At 38.7% G+C, this 27,802-nt stretch overlaps 2 protein-coding genes across 2 annotated transcripts; one reads left to right on the top strand and one right to left on the bottom strand.

Annotated features, from left to right (window-relative positions):
• Positions 1-3,903: 3,903 nt before the first annotated feature.
• Positions 3,904-20,294, bottom strand: LOC106081158 (malate dehydrogenase, cytoplasmic). Its single transcript, XM_013242939.2, has 2 exons — positions 20,114-20,294; positions 3,904-5,284 (listed from the first exon to the last, which is right to left on the bottom strand). The coding sequence occupies exons 1-2, from the start codon at positions 20,114-20,116 to the stop codon at positions 4,286-4,288; spliced, it is 1,002 nt and encodes a 333-aa protein (XP_013098393.1). The 5' UTR covers positions 20,117-20,294; the 3' UTR covers positions 3,904-4,285.
• A 1,180-nt stretch (positions 20,295-21,474) lies between these two features.
• Positions 21,475-22,741, top strand: LOC106081138 (ubiquitin thioesterase otubain-like). The gene is made up of 3 exons (XM_013242894.2): positions 21,475-21,656; positions 21,949-22,248; positions 22,307-22,741. The coding sequence occupies exons 1-3, from the start codon at positions 21,582-21,584 to the stop codon at positions 22,715-22,717; spliced, it is 786 nt and encodes a 261-aa protein (XP_013098348.1). The 5' UTR covers positions 21,475-21,581; the 3' UTR covers positions 22,718-22,741.
• The last annotated feature ends 5,061 nt before the right edge of the window (positions 22,742-27,802 follow it).

Here is a 27,802-nt window from a genome sequence, read left to right as displayed (position 1 = left end):
ATCTATTATTCTATGCAAAGTGAAGCCACAAACTTGCTTGTATTACGATATTCTAATTTTTTAATCGAGTGATGACTGCACGACTGACACAGAACTATTGTAGTTTAAAACGCACCTTTATAATTGCATTAAGGCTAGGCTTGTATTAGTGAGAATTTAATGGATTTAATCTTCTCTGTTAAAAAACCTGTCAACCTAAGTTTAAAACATATATTTAAATTAAATTTAAACAATACTACTCAAATTTATTAACTCAAACTCTAATACTACTCAAATTTATTAACTATTAACTCAAAATAACATGTTTATATTGGGTAGGTTAGGTTAACTTAGGTTGAAAACAGGGTGCAGATATTAATACGCCCCATGCCACTATACACATACACTTAGGCCAGTAATCGGCTTGTTGTGCACTCTAAAAACTATAAAGTAACCTCTAAAAAGAAAATTTTAAGTTAAGACTCCGTGCTCACTTGCAAAATCTTTAATTGTTTTCAATACCACTCCCCTAAGTTGGTTCATGTCTAGTATTGTGTCTCCGCCTAAGTGCCGGTATCTGTTGGACGCGAAAGCCGGGCAATGACATAGGAAATGCTCCAATGTCTCATCACCTTCCCCGCATGCCCTACACATGATATCATTTGCCGCACCGATTTTACATAAGTGAGCTTGTAGTCCTATGTGTCCCGTTATGATACCAATAGCTATACTGATCTCCTTCTTGCTTCCTTTCCGTAATAGCTCGTCTTCTCACGATCTGGATCCCCCCATAGGATTTTCGCCGTCCCACCGACCATTTTCGTCCACTCCCTTAACTAGGACTACGTCGTAGCGAAAAGCTTCGGATTAACCAAGTTTATTGACGGCAGTCCTCTGGCCTTCACCGCCAAATCGTTTGCCTTTTCAGTTTCCCTTACTCCGCTATGCTCGGCACCCAAATGATGCGGGTGCCATCCTCAGAGAAGGTGTTAATCTCCTTCTTACACTGCAAGACTGTTCGTGACCTTGCCGTCCTGGTTGTTATTGCCCTTATGGCAATTTTACTGTCGGTAAAGATGTTCACACTCGCGTTAGCACCACAGCCCCTCACGCATTCCGTGATTCCCCGGATCTCCGCCTGCAGGACCGTATTATGGTCAGGCAGTCTTAAACCGATCTCAGTCCCTGGTTTCCCAATGTATACGCCCAGGCCCACCCTGTCCTCTAGCTTTGATCCAATCGTATAACATGATCTTCCAGATAGCAATACGCCTTAAGTCTTATAGCCGCAGTGGCTGCTCCACACTTAATCTTTTGTCAATGGGTCGGATATCTAGAATAGTCTCCAGTGCACTAGTGGCCGTGGTCCTCATGACTCAACCTATGCCAAGACAACATGTTCTCTGAACCAGTTGTATGGTCCTTATGTTCCACTTTTTCTCCATAGCAGTCCACCAAACTACTGAGTCGTAAGTAAGTATTGGTCTAATCACGCTCCTGTAGAGCCAGTGGACTATCCTAGGATTCAGCCCCATTTCGAGCCTACGGCCTGTCTACATAGTGCCCAACAGCTGTGAGCCTTCTCAGTACGCTCCGGAATGTGACACTTCCAATTCAGTTTCCTGTCCAAGATCACACCTAAGTATTTAACCTTGTCAGATATTGAAATCGTCTTATTGAGGAAACGTGGTGCGTTAAATTGGCCCACCTTCGTCTTCCTCGTGAACAGACATATTTCAGTATTCTCTGGGTTAACATTAAGACCTCTGGGTCTAGCCCAGTCATATGCCATATGCAAGACCCTTTCGACCCTTCTGCATAGCTCGATCGGATCCTTCCCCTTATAAGTATAATAACATCGTCTGCGTAGCATACGGGTTCAAATCCCTCCTCAGTCAGCATCCGTAATAGGTCATTTATGGTGGTCACCCATAGGTGTGGCGATAAAATGTCCCCCTGTGCCCTGTGCACTTTCTCCCTTATATTTATGCCATTGGACACACAATTTATCCACCTGTTCCTTAGCATATGGTTTATCCAGTCTCTAAGAACCGGGTCCACCCGGTACTGGTGTAAGGATTGGATCAGTGTGTCGGTCCGCACATTGTTAAAAGCCACCTCGATGTCAATGCATACCGCCAGTGTGTACGTTTTGGCATCGAAGGATTCTTCTATTTTATGCACAACCTCGTGCAGGGCAGTCTCCACCGACCTTCCCTTGACATAGGCATGCTGTTTGTATATGAGCAGTTCGCTGGATGTCTTACTCATTATCATGGTGTCCACAATACGTTCCATGGTTTTAAGTAGAAAGGACGTAAGACTTATGGGTCTGTAGGCCTTTGGTGTCGCATAACTTGCCTTGCAGGGCTTTGGTATATACACCACCCTTGCCTCCTGCTAGGCTTTCGGAGTATATGCAAGTCCTAGGCACGCTGTGAAAATTTTGAACAGACGAGGCGCCGTATAGTCTGCCTCTTTCTGTAGTAACGCCGGAAATATTCCATCAGGTCTGGGTGACTTAAATGGTTTGAAGCTCCTCAATAATTCCTTCACCATAAATTCCGTTATTATGAACCTTCGATCAACGTCATTCCTGTGGGAAAATGGGTTTTCATCAAAAGCCTCAACATGCCCTCCGTTGTCTCTGCTCTCACTCCCATGTCGTCTACTAAAGTTTCAGTTTGGACATGGGTTTTAGAGAGAAACTTTTTTTTATCTTGGCGGCGTCATTAACGCTATCGACCTGTTCGCAGAAAAGATTCCAGGGGGCACGTTTTGCCGCTCTGGTAATATTATTGTATACCTTGAGTCGTGTGTAATACACATACTAATAAACTTCCGCTTTTTTGTGACGTGCTCTGTTAAAAAGTCTGCGGACCTCTTTCCCAATATTGCGAATCTCCTCGAACATCCAGGGTTTTTCTTGGGCTGATTTCCTTTCTCCAAGAAGAATATTTTCATGCATATTTTGAGAAGTTGTGACGGATGGTGGATTGACTGCTGAAATAGGTATACTTTTATGCCTGCATATTGGGAGCGACATGTGATTCCACCAATGGGTAATTAAATGTTTATTGGTGTTTAGATGTATTTTTAATCGCAAATTAAAGCAATTTGGTTGTATTCTGCACCCAAATATGCATGAAAAATGTTTACATTTTCAGGGGAGAAAAGGGCCACGGAACAACTCAAAGTGAAAAGTATTCGTTTCACTAGCTAAAGTGAGTTTCTGAACACACCCGATTATTTATTATTATATACTTATTTGTTATTGTTGTTGTTGTAGCCACATGTCCTATAGGCGCCAATAACTTGCCTTGTACTTATTTGAAAAAACTCCCGAACTGGGATGGGGTCGAGAGGGGATGCACCTTGGAGGGGAAAATTCCCAAGCTTGCTTCTCTCTTCAGTCAATTGCCATTATGCGCTGGTCTAGGGAGCAGCGGACCTTCGCCGTCGAGATCTTCTTTTCAAGCGGTAGCTCACTTGTTGCTTTTATGGGGTTATTGGACGCCCCTGGTTAATTGTAGATCGACCAGGAACCATAGCACACCTCAGGAACAACATTCGAGATGTCATTGCCAACATATCGATTGATATGCGGCAAAGAGTGGACACGAAATTTAAAAATCAACTTAATCAATGTGTGCGCCGTGGGAGTCGTCATTTACCCGTTTTCAGTCATTTTCAAGAATGCATGAAAATTGAAGTATTGTATTTTCAAATAAAAAAGAATTAAAATAATAACTGAAGTACTTTTGTTCTTATTGACCTTCCAAATAAGTACATTTCTCTGGCGCACTCTGTATAATGAAAATATTCCCGGGTACGCCGAGGATTTTTCGTTTCCGAATGAAAAAAAAAAAACGACAGAAAATATAATCCCCTATCCCATGGAGAAAAAGAAAACACATTCAAGAGTTCTGTTAAAGACTTCCACATGGACACAAATTTTATTTGTGATGTAAAAACAATCAACAAAACATTGAAATTACAAGCTGGGATTGAATTTCTTATTTAATGTACATTTTCCAAAAGAAGTTACACTAAGTTTAACTATAGAACTTTTCGAAAAGAAACCGTTCTGCACGAACGACCACCTATGATATATACGATGATGCATTTAAATATAACAAATATCTATTACTAAAGGGGAAAAGAAAAAATCCAATAACAGTAGTTGCGATGGTCGAATATGGGTTTTACACGGTTCTACCTCTAAAATTGTCGTGTAATAGTGATGACAGTAAAGCCTAAAGACTTAACTGATCTCTTACAATTTTGAGTCCGCTGGTCCGGATAGTCAATCTGCATTGCAAACGGCCATAGCTTCATTTTTTTCCTCCATCAATTCCTTGCCTGTTATGGCCATTTTTGATTTGGCAAAATCATCGATAGACAATCCCTGCACTATTTTCCATTGTTTATTTTTGATTTCAACTGGAAACGAATAGATAACGTCCTTTGGTGCATCATAGCTTCCGTCGGAAATAACACCCATGGAAACAAATTGACCCGGGGCAGTACCGTTCCACCAATCATGCATATGATCGCAAGCGGCCTTAGCGGCAGACATAGCTGAAGACATTTTTCTTGCCGCAATTACAGCAGCTCCTCTCTTCTGAACAGTTTCAACAAACGAACCCTTCAAAAATTCTCCATCTCCAATGGCATCTGCAGCTGATTTTTGTGCATTACCAACTATAACGACAGCATGACTGGCATCCGGAAATTGGGTAGATGAGTGATTTCCCCAGATTACGACATTTCTCACGTTGCTAACGGGAACTTTTGCTTTAGCAGCTACTTGAGCACTTGCGCGATTTTGGTCCAAACGAGTCATAGCGCTAAAGTTTTCGCGAGGAATCGATGGAGCATAGAAGGAACAAACAACGGCATTAGTATTTGCTGGATTACCAACAACCAATACCTTAACATCTTTGCATGCATATTGATCTAAAGCCTGGCCTTGTGCCTTAAAAATTTTAACATTTGCAGACAATAAATCTTTACGTTCCATTCCTTCTTTACGAGGCATGGCACCAACAAGGAAGGCAGCTGACACGTTCTTAAAGGCCACAGCAGGATCGGTGGTGGGTACGACTTCACGAAGTAAAGGAAGGGCGCAATCGGCAAGTTCCATGACCACGCCTTCTAAAACACCCACCATAGGAGGGATGTCTAATAAGTGCAAAATCAAAGGCTGATCCTTGCCAAAAACTTCACCTCGAGCGATCATATATAACAGCGAATAAGCAATTTGGCCAGCGGCACCAGTGACAACAACACGAATAGGTTCAGCCTGAAAAATAATTAGAATAATTATATTATGAAAGTGAAATGCGGTCAAGAAGTTAAGTTGTTAGTTTTATAATTCCTATTTTCCAAAGCGTTTGTTTTTCCTCCTAAGAGCTGTTTTTCCCATATCTAGCGACAATTTCGCCGCCATAAGAAGTGCAGTGGCTTCGGTTTCAGTGTGACATTGTAAGCATTGGAAAATTTTGGCCAGGGTTTATTGTTTACTAATAATTTGATAATTTTTTGTACAACGCAATAGAATTGTTGATACATTTAAAAGGTTAATTTTTCATAAATCCGTTATCAGCGCAATGGTGCGACAGATGGGCCAAATGAATTTATCGTTGTTTGTCGCCATGCGTTTGCCGGTACGCAGACCGGCATTAAGAGAAAATAAAAGATTTACTGGCTGCGGTTGCAAACAATATTCGGATGTTTTCAGTTAACCAGAGTTGCAAATTTGCCGCTGCCGCTGTTTGAGCTGTCACTTTCTGTATTTATAAGAAATCGGCATATATTCTCATATGTATTGTACTTTTTTTTTTGATATGTATCTACATGTATGTTCTATGAAATACAATAGAAGCTCGATTTAATCGAAAAAGTCGCATATTTGTTCGAAAATCCATTTTTCTTATTAAATTTTTCGTACGCTTTACAAGTTGTATAAAACTTTCAGAGTCCCTGTCTTATCGTCTAATGGCAGCTCGAGTTGAGAAGTTTATCCGGCTGATTGCCTGAGGTAATTACCTCAGCACTTGCTAAGATGGCCCTGTTAACCAGAGTTGATATCATTGAAATGGGACTTTGGGAGATAATACATAAAAATTTGTTGTTGTTGTAGCAGTTTGTTGTGTTCTATCTTTCGTCTGGTTGCCTCTGTTGAGTGTCAAGACCCAGGAACTCTGCGACTAAGACGGGGTGTGTACACACCATCTGGGTCTGAGACGAGTGGGTATGGCTGGGCAGTTAAACAGGTGACGTATATCGTGTGGTACCTGGTTACAATCGGGACATACATCTTGCACGTCGTCTTTAATCCTTGCTCTGTAGGAGTGTAGGCTGCATCTGCCGAAACCTAATTGAGCCAGAACTACTCTGCATGAATGTTGTCTAGACCTGCTTGATATGCCGCTTGATCTAGAGGTTCTCTCTTGTAGCGCTGAATCTCATGACCTAGAACACCGCTTCTGGGCGGTGGATATCTATCCACAATATGATGATTTGGATGGTCACTGCGATAACAGCCCAAAAAATATTGCTTAGACAGCATGTAGTTATGTCTTCGCACTGGTAGGATCTTTGTCTCCTGATGGAGGTGGTCCACATGAAAACTGAGGAGACAGCCCGTCGCAGTTCGGAGGGCGGCATTCTGACAGATATAAATATTATTCCACTGCGTGTCACAAAGTTGACGAGACCACACTGGCGCTGCATAACTTACCACAGACTGACCAATTGCTTTGTACGTGGTCAACAAGGTTTCTTTGTCTGCACCCCAAGTGCTGCCGACAAGTGACTTGGGGACCTTTTTTCTACTTTTGACTTTATCGCAAATTGCTGTGGCATGTGGGGAGAATGTGTAAAAGCTGCCAAATTTGACGCCAAGTATTTTGGGATACTTAATGGTCGGAATCATTTCTCCATCGACCATCACAGTCAGCGCAGTATTCACCTCACGCGTATTTGTAGTGAACAATGTGGCTGAAGATTTGATGGCAGATATCTTCAAATTTCTTGCAGCGAAATATGAGTCAAGTTAGTTGAGGTAGACGTCCAACCTATCGCAAATGTCAACAATGATCCGCATATGATACGATCTCTATGCCGTCTGGAGGGGGTGGAATGGAGGGTAGGAAGAGGTTAAACAGTGCCTGAAATATCACCCCACCTTGAGGAACTCCCAGTTTCACTCTACGATGCTTCGACTTCTTATCCCTAAATTTCAAAATGACTGGCGACCACACAGATAATTCGCGACCCATCGTTTCAGGCCCGGCTGGAGGGACGTGTTAGCGATGTCCTCGAATTATTTGGCATGAATGTCGAATGCCTTCGATAGGTCCAGCACCACGAGGACCGTCCTATCACATGGCCTGGGCTGATTGAAACCAGGGAAATTGTGTGCGGTGATGTCATGCAAAGTTGTTGTTGTGCTATCCAGTCTTCGAAACCCATGTTGATGCTCGTCGAATGGAAATTCTCCCTTGAGGCTCGGGAGGAGTAATGCCTCAAGCGTCTTTGCTACTGGTGAGAGAAGGGAGATCGGTCGGTACGAATCCCCCAAACTCTGGTCCTTTTCTGGCTTCAGTAGCGGGATCACTCTGCCCATTTTCCAGACATCGGAAACTATAAGAGTGTTCAAAGACACGTTGAGGACAGTGGTAAGGTACTCAACCCCAGGTGAATCCAGATTCTTCAACATCAATGTAGAGATTCCGTCGGGGCCCAACGCCTTAGATGATTTGGCGCCACGGATGACATTCGTAACTTCGCCCACGGTAAATTGTGATGGCTGTTCATCGGCTCGGAGACCACGAATACAGCAAATGGCTATCCTCCTTGCCCTGTCACTCTCGGGATGCTCAATAAATTGACGGTTGAACAACCTGGCGCATCTCTTCGCATCAGTCACGGTTATTTCGCCAAAAGTGACTGAGGTCCTGTCATCCCGTCTAGTGGGGTACAAGAGTGACTTAACAGTATACCACAGCTTGCCTACACCGGTGCCTAAGTTACAATGCTCCAAGTGTTCCAGCCATAAATTCCGCTTATGTTCGTTGACTATGCTTATTATGTCCAGATTCAGCACGCTGATTCTGGGGTTAGGGGGTCCTTACAACGAATCCCATCACGCTCGTCTGCGAGTACCACTCCCTGCGCCAGGAAATTGGGCCGCACTTGGGGTATTCGATCATTCACCGTGCAAAACGTGGAGCTTTCAATCTTCTCTGCCAAAGCTATGCCACGCTGGTCGATACCTAGGGGAGAATGTCATGAAGTGTGGTGCGCATTAAAGTCCCCTAGAACCAGACGAATGTGGCCAGATAGTAACCCATTTATGTCGGGGTTGTAAGCTTGGCCATTGTATTCGTGACAACTGTGCAAGCTACAGGTGTTGGTCAGCTTTGTCTCCTGGATCGCTGCCACCAAGCGAAAACGCATCTATGATACAATTACCACATAAACCAAGCTCGACAGCCCTGCTTATTAGCTGTACTTTTCCCAATGCATGAAATTTTGTGTAATGACCGACATTCTGTCTGTGGCAAATTACACTTCTTCCGTACTACACATGATTTTGTGCATCTGTTGGAAGTTGTATTGATGGCTTCGAACACTAAGACAACGGCAATGGCTCTCGCTATTGTTCCGTGTGCCCAGGTTCGAATCCTGGCCGGGCTCTGCCGAATTTTTCATTTTTCAAGTTTTTTGCCTGTTAGGGCGAAGATCATTAAATTTTACAACCTTTGTTTGTTTTTTTTTTTCTTTATTAAGAAATTTCTTAAAATGACTAATGCATGAATGAAAACATGTATGGTAAAAAGTGTACATTTTTTGAACACCCACCAATAACAGATATGCTTTGGCCTAAAAAATCGAACTAACCCATTAATGACGATTGTACCTGTTTCAGTACAGTAAATGGAATGGTTCAAAAAAGTGTTTCATACAGTAAAAAACAGGATGATCCTTAAAAAAAATGACACAATTTTGTATGACTTGGGTATTTTATGGGTCAAATAGGTAATTGTTAATGGGTTAAATATGTAGAGGCTACAAAAGTACCAATCATTCAGTGTAAAAGAACAGTATTTAAGCCTTTTACCTGTTTTTTTGTAATGATATAAGGATCAATGAAGTCAAACATTTTTCATTTTTTATGGCCTTGACTGTTATGGGTTAAACTGGTAAATATTAATGGGTTAAATAGATAAAAGTATAAACCGGAACCAATATTGTAGTTGCGAAACTGGTACATTATAATTTTTGTAAGTGACCAATAAACATTGGAGTGAATTTGGTGCAGAAAGAGAAGTAATAGAATGTCTTATTATTAAAATTTACCAAAGATTGAAAATATTTGCTGTATATGTGGATTTTAAATTAGATTAGTCGTTAAAGAAGCATATTATTTCTCTTTATGAATAATATATTTTAATCGTCCCTTCGTATATGGAAAATGGTATATACCATCGGCTTGCTATTCGCCTTGTCATTCAACGCTAAGATCCCGGAAAAAATGTTCACGTTGTTCTTTTGAATTGTCGTTTCTTGAACCGATTGGTTGGTTTCCACTACGTGTACATAGAAAACATAATTGCTATTTTTGTTTAACTGAAACAAGAGGATATCATTTCAAAATAAGGAAACATATTTAATAATGCAAATGTTGATAGTGTAATAAAGACTGTATCGCGTAACAGAGTATCACCAGATTTAACTGACTTTGAACCATCTCCAAGTAGTGTTATAATCGCCGAATCAGAATATGTCCCTTCTGAAGTAGAATTTATAAAAGAACATTTTATATCCCTAGGGAAATTTCATGATCTCGTTCGGGATTTAGAATTGTCGAAAAGACAAACCGAACTTCTCAGTTCTAGACTTAGGCAATGGAACTATTTGCAAGTAAATGTAAACAGTACATTTCACTGGACCGAGGATCACTTATCAACGAAAATATTGGGTTGCCAAAAAAGTAATTGCGGATTTTTTAAAAGAAAGTAAATGCATTTTTAATAAAGCTTAGAATGAACTTTAATCAAATATATAATTGACATTTTGTTCGATAACCTTTTGCCATCTTCCTGGCAAATTTAGTATTCCACGCTCATAGAACTTCTGGCCTTTATCTGCAAAAAAACTGAACCAAGTGCGATTTTATAGCCTAATCATTGCCGAAAGTTTTACCATTTAAGGAGTTCTGCAAAGATCGAAATAAATGGTAGTCTGATGGTGCAAGGTCAGGACTATATGGTGGATGCATCAAAAGTTCCCAGCCAAGCTCACTCAGTTTTTGGCGAGTGACCAAAGATGTGTGCGGTCTAGCGTTGTCCTGGTGGAATATGACACCTTTACGATTGACCAATTCTGGTCGCTTCTCCTTGATGGCTGTATTCAATTTGTCTAATTGTTGACAGTAAACATACGAATTAATCGTTTGGTTCCTTGGAAGCAGCTCAAAATATACCACACCCTTCCAATCCCACCAAACAGACAGCATAACCTTCTTTTGGTGGATATCAGCCTTTGAAGTGGTTTGAGCTGGTTCACCATGCTTGGACCATGATCGTTTTCGACTAACGTTGTTGTAAACAATCCATTTTTCATTTCCAGTTATGATTCGTTTTAAAAACGGATCGAATTCATTACGTTTAAGGTGAATATCAAAAGCGTTGATTCGGTTTGTTAAATGAATTTCTTTCAATACATGTGGTACCCATATTAAAATTGACGCCAAACAAACAAATGTAAACAAAATTTCGCGCACTTTTTTTCTAAAGCAAGCTAAAAGTAACAGCTGATAACTGACAGAAGAAAGAATGCAATTACAGAGTCACAAGCCGTTGAAAAAATTTGTCAACGTCGACTATATTACTACTATATTACCGACAATTACTTTTTGGGCAACCCAATACGACATGCTCTGTTAAAAAGTCTGCGGACCTCTTTCCCAATGTTGCGAATCTCCCCGGTCATCCAGGGCTATTCTTGGGCTGATTTCTTTTCTCGAAGAGGACAACTATCTTCATAAGACTCCTCTCGTAATCGTAATCCTGTTGACATTGTCGTCAATGTCTTCTATTCTTGGACAATCTAAATTATCTTACCCAAGTCTTCTTCTGAGTAGTCTTCCACATTTTGGCCAGTTGGTTTTCAACTTATTCCGGAAGCTTTTCGGTTTCGGTGCTGGCCGTGCTATTTTAAACCTAATGTGGCGATGGTCTGAGAAGGAATGCTCCAATTCTGAACCTCATCGATTAGATTTTCCGAACATATTGACACATCTAAAATCTCCTCCCTAATCCTATTAACAAAGGTTATTAGTGTTATTACGTCGTTAGTATTCAAGAATTCTGCCAGGGCTTGGCCCCGCTTATTAATGTTGGTACTACCCCACGAAATATGGTCAGAGTTCGCATCGCACTCTAAAAGTACCTCATTTCCTGCCCGTTTTGCCGTTGCAGCTCTGACGTTGGTGGCGGTGTCGGAGATTCGAAAGGCAGATAAAGTGATGCCAGGTATGCTCCACCGTCTGCCTGTCTCATCACTGTTGCTAGCGACGTTGACAACTCTTTGGGAAAATACATAATTTAAATCTGTATGACAAGTAACGAAGGTCCTCGGCCGAGTGTCAGTGTTAGCATAGAATAATTGGAAGTTGATATGGTTCAGTCCAGAAACTTTGTTCCGGGACGCCCATGGCTCCTGAATTAAGGCATTATGAATCTTTCCCTTGCTGATTTCTCCATCAGAGCGTGAGTAGCTGTCTCGCTCCGGTGGAGGTTTATCTGAATGACCTCAGTCATTGGTCCTCCATTAGATGAGCTTCTTGGGAGTGGGTGATGATCTCATCGTCTGCTCCCTGTTCCTTGGACTTCATTGAGTTTTCCCTCATCGGGTCCCTCTTCGTTAGGCTGTATAGACTCTACTGTCCCTGCAATGCCCGATGTTCCAATATTAGGATCTTTGCCTATACTAGTCAAACATTTGTTAGCCAAGTCTCTTTTTTCAACCATCGCTTTTATTGCTTATTTTGATCAAACCATTCTTTATGGTCGACGAAAAATTTGTTGAGATACAGAAAAGTTCTATAGATAAGGTATCTTTTCATTTAAAAATGCGAGTTACTCGTCCACTTTAAGAAACTCGAATATTTGATTCCAATTTTCATTGAGATATTCGGAATAAACCAGTTTTTTTAATTGTAAAAGTAGCTGGGCTCTGTTGGTGGCGGGGTTGGAATATCATACTTTAAGAAAATTAGGTCTTGTTAAGAGAAGCAGGGACAAGAATCATATACCAAAACTTTCTCCATGTTACTGACGATAAAAAGTATTATTACTTAATGTATAGTGGGTACTGTTTACATTGTATAAGCCAATAGAACTAAGTGAATCCACTAAGGTGGCTTCCTCAATAACATTAGAGTAAAAGTCACCTCCAAATTATCCAGCATCATGCTGTGTGGCAACATCAAGCAGCCCATTTATCAGATCATCAAACTGAATATGACGGTTTGGTCTATACTCAACTATGGCTGCGTTGCCAGAAGATACTATTATAAAAAGATACTATATTAAAAAATTATGCAATTCAAAACAGAAATGGAAATTTCTATAACAAATTTGCCCGTTGGCAATGCAATTGAAGTTGGGTTGCAATCCATAGCCGACCCATAAATTTAGTTATTTTCAGTAGTTGCTGACTGAAAAAACTGGTTTAGTTCAGCAATGCTTTCTACTAAGATGGACTCAGAATTTGCTTCTTGCTTGATGTAGACGAAAACCACGATAAAAATAGGCAGTTGCAATTGATTTACGCCTTTTCACATCTAAGGTGGTTTGCAGTATTTTAAAATTTGTATATGTCAGCTTCTCAGTTACATATATTGGTGCATCAAAATCGAATCCAACATTATGAATTAGTTGCTGAGTTTTACATAGGCATTTTCCTGTAATCTGAGACCATTTTTAAAATATTTTTCTTTATAAACGGTGTAGAAAGTAGCACAATTATAGTACTATCATGGACTATCTGTGGCTGCGTAGAAATGTTTATAGCAATGCATATACCATCAAAAATCGTATTCAAGTTTTCATTTCTGTCGTAAGGGATGCCATTGATGCGAAGGCCACAAAGTTATTAACTCTCTTATGAAGTTCATTCGCTGCTTTTTCTAATTTATGCTTCTTAGACCTAAGTGTATTTAAGAGGTTAACCTCAAAATCTTCATAAATTTTATTAATGTGTAAAAGTAGCCTCTCTTCGCTTGCTTTTAAGAAATGAGATTGCTCCTCAAAACGTTTCTCAAGATTTTCCATGATGTGCTCAAGAGAAATTGGCCTTGCCAGATGCCTTCGCAGATGCCGTTAGTTTTGCTTTGCTTAGTGCGGCAAACATTCTTTTTGATTAGTTTCAAATAAAATTTTGTATTAAAGCCAATAATAAGTCACCCTCCAACAAGGCAAAACATATGTTACATATAAAAACCGTGGTAACAGTTTAAGACGGCAACTATAATCAAACTAATACTTTAGACTGGTACAAAGATTAAATTAAACTGAGCAAATAAAAAACTCGTCCTCTCTTCACAAATGGTTTACTTTAGTCCTCGAAATTCACTATCTCTTAAAGATTATACTCTCGTCACTGACGCTGCGGCTCAGAGCAGTCAATTCAACTTTCCAGCCCTCAATTCCAAACATGCGTTCATACTTGTACAATAATGATTGTCAAACAAAGTGATACCTTTTATACATCCTTTCGTGATCACGGTTCTATCAATATGGATGTCAATATGATGTACTGATTTTTTAACATTTTATTCTACCTATGAAACGGACTCGCAGCTGTCTATCCTGAAAAAAAGTTTTATTTTCTGTTTAACAATTATGTTCCTGTCCGGCATGGGACAGCTGTAAGCACCACACAGGCTGGAACATTGAGGTCCGACCTGTGTGGTGCTCATTGCTGCCACGGCAAGCTTAGCTGCGAGCTACCGGGCGTATCCACAGGTTGCGGATAGTGGTATGCTTCATACGGAGTAGCTGCAATTGCAGTCGCGGACAATTAGCGGAATCGAGCGAAGAGTCTCAATGAGAATCCGGACGGCACCGGCTCTTGCACAAATACTGAGTGCCTCTGATGCTCAATATGACAAGTCGAGTTATTGGCGCCTTTAAATAACCAATGGCCGCCCTGTTTCCGCAGCGATCGGTTCATTGGATCGGAACGAGCTTGCTCACCTACAGGGGGCTTGACGATGATCGCCACGTCCACATAAAAATGTGGCTTCAACAACAACATTAGATATGGCATTATATTATATTACCTCATCTACTACACAGAAAAAAATATCACGAACATTTTTTCAATTAAAAATTTGATTGAAAATAAAAATGTTTTTAATTAAAAAAATGATTGAATGCATATTTTTTAAGTTTTTTGCCTGTTAGGGCGAAGATCATTAAATTTACACTTTTGTTTGTTTCTTTTTCGAGACGACCTCAATGATCTTATATTCTCTTTGGAAATGGAAAACCAGAGATTTGAACGCACACCAACCACTAATTTTTTTAATTGAATCCCGATTTTTTTCAATTACGAACGTGAATGATATTATGACAATTTTCAATTAAAATATAAATTTATTCAACTATTTTTTAATTGAATCTGAACTTTTTTCAATTACGATCGTAATTAAAATTTTTGTCATTTTCATTTAAAAACTTTATTGGTTCAATCATTTTCTAAAATTTAATTTGAAAATTGTAACGCATTCAATCAAAAAATAACGGTCTGGACAATAATTGGACCGAGTGATAAAAAAAAATCAAGTTGTCTGGGCAGTTTTTGAAAAAGTCTAGCCGCTAGAAATTTCTAAAAATATTTTCTATATATAGAAAAAAAACTCCCCTAAAAACAGTTTTTCGACAACCTTTTTAAATTTCTAGACGCAGTCCTAATCTTATTTATGATCAAAAGATGCTAGACCTAAACCCGCCTTGTTACGCTTTCTTTTATAATTCGTTAAACAATATTTTCCGTTCCATTTTTGGAGAAAACCCCGGAGGTGTTTATTTCTAAGGAGTGTTCCAGAAGTTCTACATAGTATGTGAAGCAGAATGCATCGAAATCGAGGGTACGCCTTTTGAAGCGCGCAAAAAGTTTTACAAAACATTTGCATATTTTCATTTAAAATTTTAATCGATTAAAAAATAAATTCAATATTTCGGAAATTTCAATCATTTTTTTAATTGAATCAATTAAAAAATTAATTGAAAATTTCAGTAATCTTTTTTATTGGATAAACTGAAAAGTCAATTGGAAGTTTTAAAAATAATGTGTAAAAAAATTATTGATTGAAACCGACTTTTATTTTTCTCTGCGTGCTAACCACGTGTCCGATTAAAATCAATTTACTCACTCTAATAACCGTAATAACAGCCTATACTTTAGAAATATATATCCTGACCAATTACTCAGTGCAATATTAGGATTAAGTCAAATACTTTGGGAACCGAAGGTATACCTATCCGATTTATCAAGCCAATCTTACCGTATATTAAACAGCATAATCCACATTTTCTTAATACTATTTTGATGATGAACCATTTTCCGATTGCTTGGAAATTGACAAGAGTTACCCCCTTAAGCCTAGTATTGACTTCGACTTTTCGCTCGATCAACTGTCAAAAGGCATTATAAAGAACATGGTGACAAAGAAAATGCGAACACATTCCGAAGAGGAAGATATGTCGCTGAACCAAAACAAATTTCACTTCAATGCTCAAGAAATGGGCACCAATCAACTCTGTTTCAATGATGTTGTCTTTGTTGTGTATTGTTGTTTGACTTTTGTTTGCGTTCTGGCATGATTGAATTAAGAAGGTTAAAGGCCCAAACAGAATGAGCGTTGAGCAGCGTCGTGTTGAAAATGCAACTCTGTAAACAAATGTTAAAAAAAGCAAATCGCCAATGTTAAACATTTTCAACTTTGACGATCACAAACACTACTTCAAGTGTGCCACACTTCGTCCGTCCGTCCGTCTGTCGAAATTTCGCACAGATACTTAATATTGATGTAGGTCATTGGGAATTGAAATAGGCCATATCGGCTCAGATTTAGATACAGCTCCCACATAAACGGACCTCCCAATTGCATTTCTTGAGCCCCTGGAAGCCGCAATTTTTGTCGTATTTGGTTGACATTTTACACGTGGTGTTCTGTTATGACTTCCAAGAACTGTGCGGTTCGAATCGATCTATAACCTGTCATAGCTTCTTGAGCCCCTGGAAGCCACAATTTTTGTGCGGTTTGACTGAATTTTTGCACATATTGCTCTCTTATGACTTCCAACTTTGCCAAGTACTGTCCGAACCGATCTATAACCTGATATATCTCCCATATAAACCGATCCCCCGATAGTTTCTTTAGCCCTTAAATGCCCCATTTCTTTCGATTTGGCTGAAATTATGCATGCGGGAAACTGCTATCACTTCCAATAACTGTGTGGTCCAAATCGGTCTATAACCTGATATAGCTCCGATATAAGCCGAAGCCTTAATTTTTGCTGGTTTGACAGAAGTTTGGTATGTAGAACAAAATTATGCCCTTCAACTTAATTTAATTAAAATAAATTTGTAGCGGAATGGTGATGGGTTCCCAAAATTCAGCCCGGCAGAACTTAGCACGCTTTTACTTGTTTTAACTTTTCCGCGTTGCTTTTGTGGAATTTGTGCGCATAGTTGCATTTTTGCAAAGCGATGCTCAAAACCAAAGCTCAACGTGTAAATTACAAATTAAAACAATTAAAATGAGAAAAAAATAGAAAACGTAGACAAATTAGAATCCAAACGAAGCAATTGTCCTTTTAGTTGGATATTGATACAACTTTGGAAGTGGAAAATTCCATCAGCTGGGCAAGTGACCTAACCTTCTTTAGTGAACTCTGTGTTCTGCCAAATAATAGAGTCCCTCGGATTTCGTAATTATTTTAATAGGCATTTTCGCTGCGAATGAAGTCAGTACTAGGCTTTACAGAGAAAAGTTACTAGTGACCATAGTTGTTGGGATTTTCGTCCAATCTCCATTTTACTCGCTTTGCCAAAGGCGTTTGAGATAATAAAAATGGATCAACTTTTATACCATTTAAATCGTTACACGATGATCGACCCTTGCCAATCGGGCTTTAGAAAACAACACAGTACCACATTTCTTATGATCCCGGTACGGGATAACTATGACAACCACGCGGACAGAAACCAAAAGCTTCCATCTGTGTGGCGTTCGTCATTACGATAAACTTCGCTCCGAACTACAGGACGCACCCACAGGTACGGATAGTGTAATGCTCCATACAGAGTAGCTGAACCTGCAGTCGCGGACAATCAGCGATATCGAGTGGAGAGTCTATGATGCTCGATATGACAAGGCGAGTTTTTGACGCCTTTAAATAACCAATAGCCATGATATTCCCCGGGCGATAGGCCCTATGAGCTTGACGAGGATCGCTATCTTCACATGAAAATATGGCTACAACAACATCACTTATGATCAAGCTTACTGATGGTACTCGACGTGCTGTTGATAAAAGCAATCCCTGCAAACTTGCGGAACTTGACCTCAGCAAAGCTTTTGATAATATTGACCAGGACATACTTTAAAACTCTATAATAATTTCAACTTGTCGTTTGCCGCTTGTATACTTCTTGTACCTTTTTTGTCAAATCACTCGCAGTATTTTCTAATGTTAATTCTATTTCCAATGGTGTACCCGAAAGTTCTGTCTTGGGACCAATTTTGTTCATTCTAATGTTAATGACGTTTGCCTTTCTACATCGGATTCTGGTACATTAGAAAATTGCATATCGAATCTTGATAAAGATATTGGACAAGTTTGTCATAGGCTCGTACCAATAACATAACAAGTAACATTAGTAAAACTAAATGTGTTGCATTCAATAATTCGCGCCGTCATTGCTCTCCTCAGAATAGTACTGTTCAAAACAATATTGTGTATTCGATTTGCACCTAGCGCATATCTGCTCCAAATTAAATTTTATCCATGGCAGCCGGTTGAACGTACCGGTATTCCTCCATCGGCAAGGGCTGCCGCCTCAACGTACTGCTACAACAAATATGTGCTAGCTCACCCGTTGCTTATTCCTCATATATTATATAGTGCCGAAGTATATACTGGACCCATAGGACTTATCTGCATAAGCTTCAAAGGTGTTTCCATGGTATACTACGGTTTGTCTACGGTCGTCGTTGTAGACGAAACTACGAAACATTTTCTGAACATTTACTTGGGTGCTCTTTTCTTTAATACCCTAAAGCGTAGATAACCCAGTTCCTTCTTCCTCATTTCCAATTTTTGAACTCATCCCGGAATTTGCAAAGCCTTATTGAAAGTTTCAATCATATTGTGTTGTATTTGAAAGATCCTATTATAAAGGATCTCTTCGCTTATCAAGACTATGGAATATTTTACCAAGTAGTCTTACAAATTTCTCAGTATGTCAACACATCTTTAAATCTAGACATTTCTTCGGGCAACTCAATTAAATTTGTTTTTAATCACTGGTGGTATCTCACTGAATATGCGACTTTTGTAGTGTTTCTAGCGGATGCGTGTGCGTTAGACTAATGTAGTAATTTTTAAAATAATTATATTTAACCCTACACAGGGTATTACAATTTAGTGCATTTGTTTGTAACACTCAGAAGGAGGAGTGATAGACCCATTGATAAGTATACCGATCGACTCAGAATCACTTTCTTCCTTAATGGTTTTACAATAATTGAATTGTCAATTATTTATTTTTAGTGGTAGTATTATCGACATATTTTAATGTCCATAATGTTATTTTTATATCTTAAATATTTGTTGTTGTTGTAGTCACATTTTCATATGGAGATGGTGATCCTCGTCCAGCTCCGGTAGGCGAGCAAGCTCGTTCCGGTCTATACGACCGATCGCCGCGGGAACATGGTGGCCATTGGTTACTTAAATGCGCCAATAACTCGGCTTGTTATATCCATCATCATAGGCACTCAGTATTTGTGCAAGAGCCGGTGCCGATCGGCCTTTCACTGAGACTCTCCGCTCGATACAGTTGATTGTCCGCGCTGTCGTTGCAGCTACTCCGTATAAAGCATTTCACTATCCGCAACCTGTGGACGCGCCCGGTTGCAAAAATATCAAGGGTATTCATTAAATAGCTACCGATATTGTCCTGCTTATTAAAATATATCTTTAAAATTAACGTTTTTTTTTGCATTTGTTTCGAGTCCATTTGAACAAAAACCGCCCACAACCTCATTAGCACAAAAGATTGTATGTGAGTGGCCGGTCTTGGAGACATACAAATCTATTTTATCTATCTACATCAATTTTCATCTTAACATTTGTTAATTAGTATTGACATAGTTTTCTTTGCATTTGTTTGGAAAATACGTATTGCGGTTTAGAAATCATTTACAGCACTTTACAAAAACATAAAAAGAAGCCATTTGAGTGAGCAGAATTCGATAAGACTTTATCAATATGAAACTTTGGACTTTTTTTATTTTACTGGCCATCACAGTCCAAATACCAATAAAAATGTCTTGTATTGCTTTGTTTTGGCCGCATGTATATTTTCGAAGAGAACGCCGGGAAGTAGCTGGCTAGCACTTAGTGGAATTGAACTAAACTGTCATTTCATATATATATATATATATATATATATATATATATATATATATATATATATATATATATATATATACATATTCATATGTATGTTTATATTTTCAACTAGTATAGGTAAACAACAAATACAAATTCGAAATCCATATTTTATTAAGTTTCCCAGCATACCACCACTTTACTCCACATCTATATAATTTAATTCGACATTCTCCGATAACTAAGCACCCATAAATCATGAGCGGAAAGTTGAATTTCCACATAAATACAAATATACCACTGTTAAAACCAATCTTTTGGCAAGAAAGGTCAAATGAAAGTTAATTGTCCAGTCCCGTTCTCCAGGTTTTCAGTTTTTAGGCGAGGGCCATTAAAAACAATGAAATGCTTTTGCTTTTTATTTGACTCACCATCTTATGGGTTTTTTCAAATTCTGCGGAGCTTGGAAGGGAAATGCAATATGAATACTTTCGTAAACTGAATGAACTGCAAAGGCTGATGACCGTTTATATCCACACTTTCTGGAATGCAGAAAATAAAATTATTAACAAATTGGAGCCGGACAGTGCTATAAAAGTATCTGGTGCAAGTAGTTGCTAATACGACTGTCAGTCACGACGCAGTGTAGACTTAAAAGGTAATATGCGAATAAGGGTTGGTATTCTGTTCAGCTTTCGGAATAGTCGCAGAAATCTTTAATTGTACCGAGGGAGGAATTTGACAGATGCATAACTGTTTTTATTTTCTTTATTTTTCATTTTATTTTATTTTTCAAATCAAAAGTCATTTTTTTATCTGCACTTATGGTTTTATTATTTTTTTGCAAATAAATAAAATAAAAAAAGAATAAAACCAATACAACAAAAATGATGTCAAGCGTTGCCACTAAAATTTCTTTTTGCCATTTTCCTCACTATAAACAGAGTACTACTTGTTCACCTATTTTCTTTCAGCGTTTCGCCGACGTTTTTTTATATGGAGTTTGACAGCATTCCGCCTGAAAAAGCTAAACAGAATACTCAGCTTAAGGCGGTAAAAGCAAGATATATTCATTTACAGGTAGTGGCAGTTGCCCAACAACAAAATATTGAGTGCACTATCTGTCAAATTCTGTGATTAGCACTACTCTGATTCTCAGCTCATGCACGCACACGTATACATACACGCACACAAATTTCTTTGCGTGTGTTGGTAAAAGTACCATCAGCTTGATGACAAGATGGCAGATTGCACCATATGATTTGCGGTTGTTGCACAAATGAGACCAACTTTAATTGTTTAGCAAAAAAGGTTTTCTTGGTTCCCCAACCATAATGCACTTAACTTTTTAATATATGTAGAGATATATTTATTTTAATTACGACTTTTATCCTCAAGCCGGAATTGAATTATTGTGTATTTACATATCGTACAGGATGCACTTATAAGGAGAGGTCATGCGAACAGCTGAGTATAATTTGCACAACCATAAATCATATGGTGCAATCCGCCATCTTGCCATCAAGCTGTTCGACGTTTGCCAACATACACAAAGAAATTTGTGTGCGTGTGTGTATATGTATGCGTACATGAGCAAAGAATATGCTAGAAAGAAGATAACAGCAAAAGAATGCAAACAAATATCTGTCAGCTTAATACCACCAAAGCTGGCCGGCTGTTAACAGATGTCCGCGTGAGACCACCTTTTTAAATCCGCCTTGATTGTATTCTAGGTGTTTGGAACAATTCTTTCATTTAGTGCTGGCAGTTCCTCAAGTGTACAGTTTTATACAACTATGGGGATATTATAGTGGCAAATGTTGCATCGCTGTACAGCTCTGGGAAGAAAGCATTGGCCAATTCAATTTGCAAACATCAATATCTAGCAAGACCGAAAAAATGGAAAAGCAACACAATGATAATATTAATAGAGACGAGTTGATCTTGCAGCAACAAAGGGACATTGAGCGAGAGGTATCTTCCCTTATCATCATTTTACCAAATTCATCGATATACATACATTTGTACCGATAGATGTTATTGTACTTCTTTGGATTCATACATCCTAATATATGGTTTTATACATTCTTGGATAATATTGGAGGATAAATATTTTTTGGACTATATAGAACCGAGCAGCTGCTTGATTTTAAATTGGAAGGCCTTCATTTAGTTTCTCACGATTTAAAATATTTTTGTGTTCCGTGCAATAATAGTCCTAATGGAAAGCTAATCAAAATGTTGTTCTTTCTTTATTTTTCCTTAGATAAGTGATTCCATACCACTAGTCAGTGAAAAGCTACCCGTAGACTGCTTAAACGCTGAGTATGTTGGTGATGCAATATTCACATCCAAAATAGAAGACTTGTCTGTTAAATACGCTTACATGAGGCGCACTCGGCCTGATGGTAACTGTTTTTTCAGGGCATTTGCATACGCATACCTCGAGCACTTGATCTCAAACAAAGAAGACTATGAACAGTTTCGCCAATTAGGGGAAACTTCTAAAGACAAATTGGTACAATTAGGATTTCCCAGTTTCACTTTAGAGGACTTTCATGAAACTGTAAGATATGACTGATGTTTTGTGGATACCGATTTCAATGTACACTATTATTTTACAGTTCATGGAGGTTGTTAAACGCGTCGATCCTTCATCATCCACCCCCGAAGCTTTGAGTGAGCAACTACATACAGTATTTAATGATCAAGGATATTCAGATTATGTTGTTGTTTATTTGAGACTACTTACATCAGGGAAACTTCAGGAAGAAGCAGACTTTTATCAAAACTTTATAGAAGGCAACTTTACTATAGAAGAATTCCGCCATCAAGAAGTAGAACCGATGTACAAGGAATCAGATCATATTCATATAATTGCACTGTGCTCAGCGATAGGAGTTGGAGTTCGTGTTGAATACATGGATAGAGGAGAAGGAGGGACTGTAAAAGCTCATGATTTTCCCGAGGGTCAAACTCCTAAAGTATTTCTAATCTATCGGCCTGGTCACTATGACATATTATATCCTAAATAAAACACATTTTTTCATTATCATTAATACAGGCATGTAGATATTTTGAAATTTTTTAAATATTATCCAATAGTTGTATTATATATTGATCGGATGAAGACAAAGGATTACTTTAAATAGTGTGTTATCAAAAACAAATTGTATATCACGAGGAAAATCGCAAAATCTAGTAAATCTAAAAAGAACTCCAGGTATATGAAGTTCTTCTTTGATCTCGGCCTGACTGATCAGGGGCCTAATTTCTGCATACGTAAACGAATGACATTTTATACGAAAATAAGTTACGAATCGTGCATACTATTTAGTTGAATGAAGGCTACAACAGCAATTAGTCAAAAAAGTGACTAATTTTTGGAAAAAGAAAATCGAGTAGCCAAGCATGGTTTAGCATTTCGAATATAAACAAAGTAATTTGTGGTTGACTGAAAAGTAATTACTTAAAATAGAAGATATACAAATAAGTTTTAAACAATTTGTCCATGTTCTTTAACAATATGTTGGCTTTTTTAAAATACAAATTATTATCTCCTCGTAGGAGAATTTCCGTTCGACGAGCATCAACATGGATTTCGAAGACTGCATAGCACAACAACAGCTTCGCATGCCATCACCGCACACATTTGCCGTGGCTTCAATCAGCCCAGGCCATTTGATAGGATGGTCCTCGTGGCACTGGCCCTATCGAAGGCATTCGACACGGTCAGCCATGCCAAATTATTTGAGGACATCGCTAACACGTTCCTCCAGTCAGGCCTGAAACGCTGGGCCGCGAATTATCTGTGTGGTCACAGTCATTTGTGGAATTTAGGGATAAGAAGTCGAAGCACCGTAGAGTGAAACAGGGAGTTCCCCAAGGTGGGGTGACATCTCCGGCACTGTGTAACCTCTACCTATCCTCCAGACGGCATAGAAATCGTATCATATGCGGACGATTGTACGATCATGGCATCAGGCCCCCCACTCATTGATGACATCTGCGATAGGTTGAACGTCTACCTCTACGAACTTGCCCCATATTTTGCTGCAAGAAATCTGAAGATATCTGACACCAAATTTTCAGCCACATTGTTTACTACAAATACGCGTGAGGTCAATACTGATTCCGACCATCAAGTGTCCCAAAATACTTGGCGTCACATTTGACAGCTCTTACACATTCTCCTCACATGCCAAGTCAAAAGTAGAAACAAGGTCCTAAAGTCACTTGCTGGCAACATTTGGGGTGCAGACAAAGAAACCTTGTTGACTTCGTATAAAGCAATTGGCCGGTCTGCGGTAAGTTATGCAGAGCCAGTGTGGTCTCGTCAACTTTGTGACACGCAGTGGAATAATATTCAGATCTATCAGAATGCCGCCCTCCGAATTGCGAGGAGCTGTCTCCTCTCCAACAACAGCAACAAATTATTAATACTAAATTAAACGTACCGGATTGACCCGATAGATTGCTTTGTCGGCAAGGGCTGTCGCCTCAGTGTTCAATACGCTGCTACAACAACAACAAATTATTTTAAGAGGAAGAGGACAAGAAAAATTGTGAAACTTGCATCGCCCTTATCACAGCAAAAAAAAAACAATATTGACATCCATAAAATCGGCGCCATTTAACAGAATTTAAAATAATGTGATTACGTCGCTCAGAGTGTGAATTACTTTTGATTTTAATATGTTTTTTGACTAGCTTTCATTTTTGTAGCCATATTTTTATGCCTTGTCATATCGAGAATAACAGGCACTTAGTATTTAAGCAAGAGCCCATGCCGCTTGGTATCTCACTAAGGCTCTCCAGTCGATACATCAGATTTTCCGCAACTGCAATTGCAGCTACTCTTTCGAAATATTTCAATATCCGCAACCTGTGGACAGGTAGCTCCCAGCTAAGCTTTCCATAGTTATCCCGTGCCGGGGACTAGTGAACATATTCACCCTTATTCCCGTTGTCGAAAACGAAAATCGACAGCAGTCGTAGTAGAAGGCAAATTTGACATTTCATGATATTCCGCAACTTATTCGCCTTCGACAGTTTGATAATACAAAAATATTGCGGTAAATACAAAAAAATAACATGATAGAAGTTTTCATATTTATTTGACAAACTGGTGCGATGTAGTTTAGAACGCAATTCACTTATTTATCGAACGTTTTCGTCAACGTAAACATTTGACTATTATTTTTTAGAAAAAGAACATAAAATGGAAAAATAGGCAAAAAGAAGATATAAAGGTTGCTTAAAAAAAGTTTACAAACATGTCTGCTGTTGCTTTTGTAATGCTTGGTTTAATTTTTGTATTCCAATAGTGCACATTTATGGCCTACAGCTTGTCACCACATTTCTGTGTTGTGCTAACAACTTTCCGTCTTCTTCCAACAATCGTTGGCTATATTAGATGCTTCCAGAGTGTTCTGGTAGACAGATTAATTGTGTCATATTGTCCCTGGTTGTATGCGGGCACACATCCTGCATGTTAGCGTTTTCTCTTGCCAAAAAGAGTTACGGTGGCTTAATCGTAATATAGAGGTTTGCTTTTCCTTCGTCGTCATAAATGCTATGGTGGTCTCGCTGATACGCCGTTTTATCTAAAGGCCTACTTTTATGGAGCTAGAACTTGAAGATTTAATCGACATTTTCGGGGGGCGGCCGCTTTTCTTGTTGATTAGAAGGGCTGCTGGACATAGTGCTGCCGAAGAGCGACTTATGGATTTATTCTTACTCCTGTGGAGTAAATGCTACTAAATGTGGCGTCAAGTACCTTTCAATAATTGCCCACGAACATTCCATTAAGGAACAGGCAGAAGACTTTTGCACATCATTGAGTGCCGCCCAATTCTACTTTAAGTATCCGACTCGGAACGGAGTGCCAATAAAATTGAAAAACTTAAGCAAATCTTCTATGGTGGGTAAAAGACATTTAAACCGGGAGAACCTAACAAATTTGTACTTGATTTTGATGAAAGAGTAGAAAATTATTTCCGTACATTTTAAATTGTTCTTAAATGGTAAGAACTGATACCACTTTTTTATAAAACAATTAAATTCATAATTTTTTATCCTACAAATGAAAGGGAGCATTTGTTTGGGGGAATTTTTCCCAAGTTTTATCGTCTCCTTCTCCCTTTTATTTCGATTCAGAATAGATACTTTTTTTCCCTGGGAGATATTTCCCTTTTTCGAAGTTTGTTTAGAATAATATTTTTCTTTATTACTAACACAGTACAATTATTCGAATTAATAAACATTTTGAATTTAAACCTTTATCCCACTCGCCCATCCTTTGACAATTGCTATTTTCAATTTAAAAGAAATTATTGGTTGTATGAAAATCATACATATTGAACAAATCCATTCTAAATTTGATTGCGTTGCTTAAAAATTGTATTGGGTAAAGAGTTCCATAGACGGGACGACACACGTCACCTGTTTATTTCCACAGCCAAACCAACTCGACTCAATCCCATGGGAGCTGGTTGTACGTACCTGATTGACCCGAAGAAGTCCTTCATGGACAAGGGCTGCCGCCTCAGTGTACAACACACTGCTACAACAATGGCAACAAAAGCAACCAACTCGACTCAGACCCACACCCTTGTTTGTTTGTTTCTATGTTCAACACCAAGCACAACAAGATTGCATCTTATATTTTACCGTGCTGGTTCACATTAGTGTATATCTTTACAGTTTTTGGAATATCTTATAGCACTTGTTCGATTATAAAAATAATTCTAGATATAATACATATAATGTTTACTTAAAATAATCGAAAAGCCCATGTTCGAATTTAATAGGATCGCTTATGACTTGAATATTTGACGGAAGTGTATTCCAGATACGTGTACTGTATACAATTAACTGTCTCTCAGATATTTTACTGTTAAATCTTGGCTGAATCAGTTTGAGTTCTCGGTTTGATCTGGCATTGGTGTAGACAATCTTATGCTGTATTTGCAAGTATTTAACATTCAACAGATTTTCAAATGTAAGATTATATATCTGATATGAAGAATGTGATACTCGGCCATTCCGCCTCTTGTTGAATGCATATATTGCAATGTCATTGTAGACAACTTTTGAGTTTTCTACTGTCATCAGCATCACAATTTGCAAATAACTCACAACTATATAATAGTGTAGGTATTAAGAATGATTTACCAAGGAGCATTCTAATTTCAAAAGGTATATCTCTGTTATAAATCATGATTTAAATTAAATTAATAATTGGGCTGTCAATAACGCATTAAGTTTTAATCCTATACAAGTTTTTTAATCCGCATTAAGTTTTAATCGTCTTTCCTAATGTTGCGAATCTCTCCGGTCATCCAGGCCTTTTCTTGGGCAGATTTCCTTTCTCGAAGAGGACAACTATCTTCGAAAGTCTCCTCTAGTGCAGTCGTAATCCTGTTGACATTGTCTTCTTGCTTGGACAATGCTTTTCTATTGGGTTGCCCAAAAAGTAATTGCGGATTTTTTAAAAGAAAGTAAATGCATTTTTAATAAAACTTAGAATGAATTTTAATCAAATATACTTTTTTTACACTTTTTTTGTGAAGCAAGCAAAAAGTAAAAGCTGATAACTGACAGAAGAAAGAATGCAATTACAGAGTCACAAGCCGTTGAAAAAATTTGCCAACGCCGACTATATGAAAAATCCGCAATTACTTTGTGGGCAACGCAATAAATCTAATGTGCAGGTGGTATGAGAAGGAATGCTCCATAGAGACCCTCCAATTCTGAACCTCATCGATTAGATTTTCCGAACATATTGTCAGATCTAAAACCTCCTCCCTCCTCCACCCTCATTGGGTCGTTAGTATTCAAGAATTCTGCCAGGGCTTGGCCCCGCTTATTAATGTTGGTACTACCCCACTAAATATGGTGAGAGTTCGCATCGCATCGCCCATTTTGCTTTCCTCACCAACCGTTGCAGCTCTGGCGTGGGTGGTGGTGTCGGAGAGTCATAAGGCAGATAAAGTGATGCCATGTATGCTCCACCGTCTTCCTGTCTCATCACTGTTGCATCCGACCTTGACAACTCTGGGGAAAAAACGTAATTTAATTTTTAATGACAAATAACGCAGGTCCTCGGCCCAGTACCA

This window comes from Stomoxys calcitrans, chromosome 3 (assembly GCF_963082655.1).
Source record: "Stomoxys calcitrans chromosome 3, idStoCalc2.1, whole genome shotgun sequence".
In the NCBI taxonomy this organism is placed as follows: Eukaryota; Metazoa; Arthropoda; class Insecta; order Diptera; family Muscidae; genus Stomoxys; species Stomoxys calcitrans.
The sequence above is the reverse complement of the archived record's forward strand: the minus strand, read 5'-3'. Positions and strand labels throughout refer to the sequence as shown.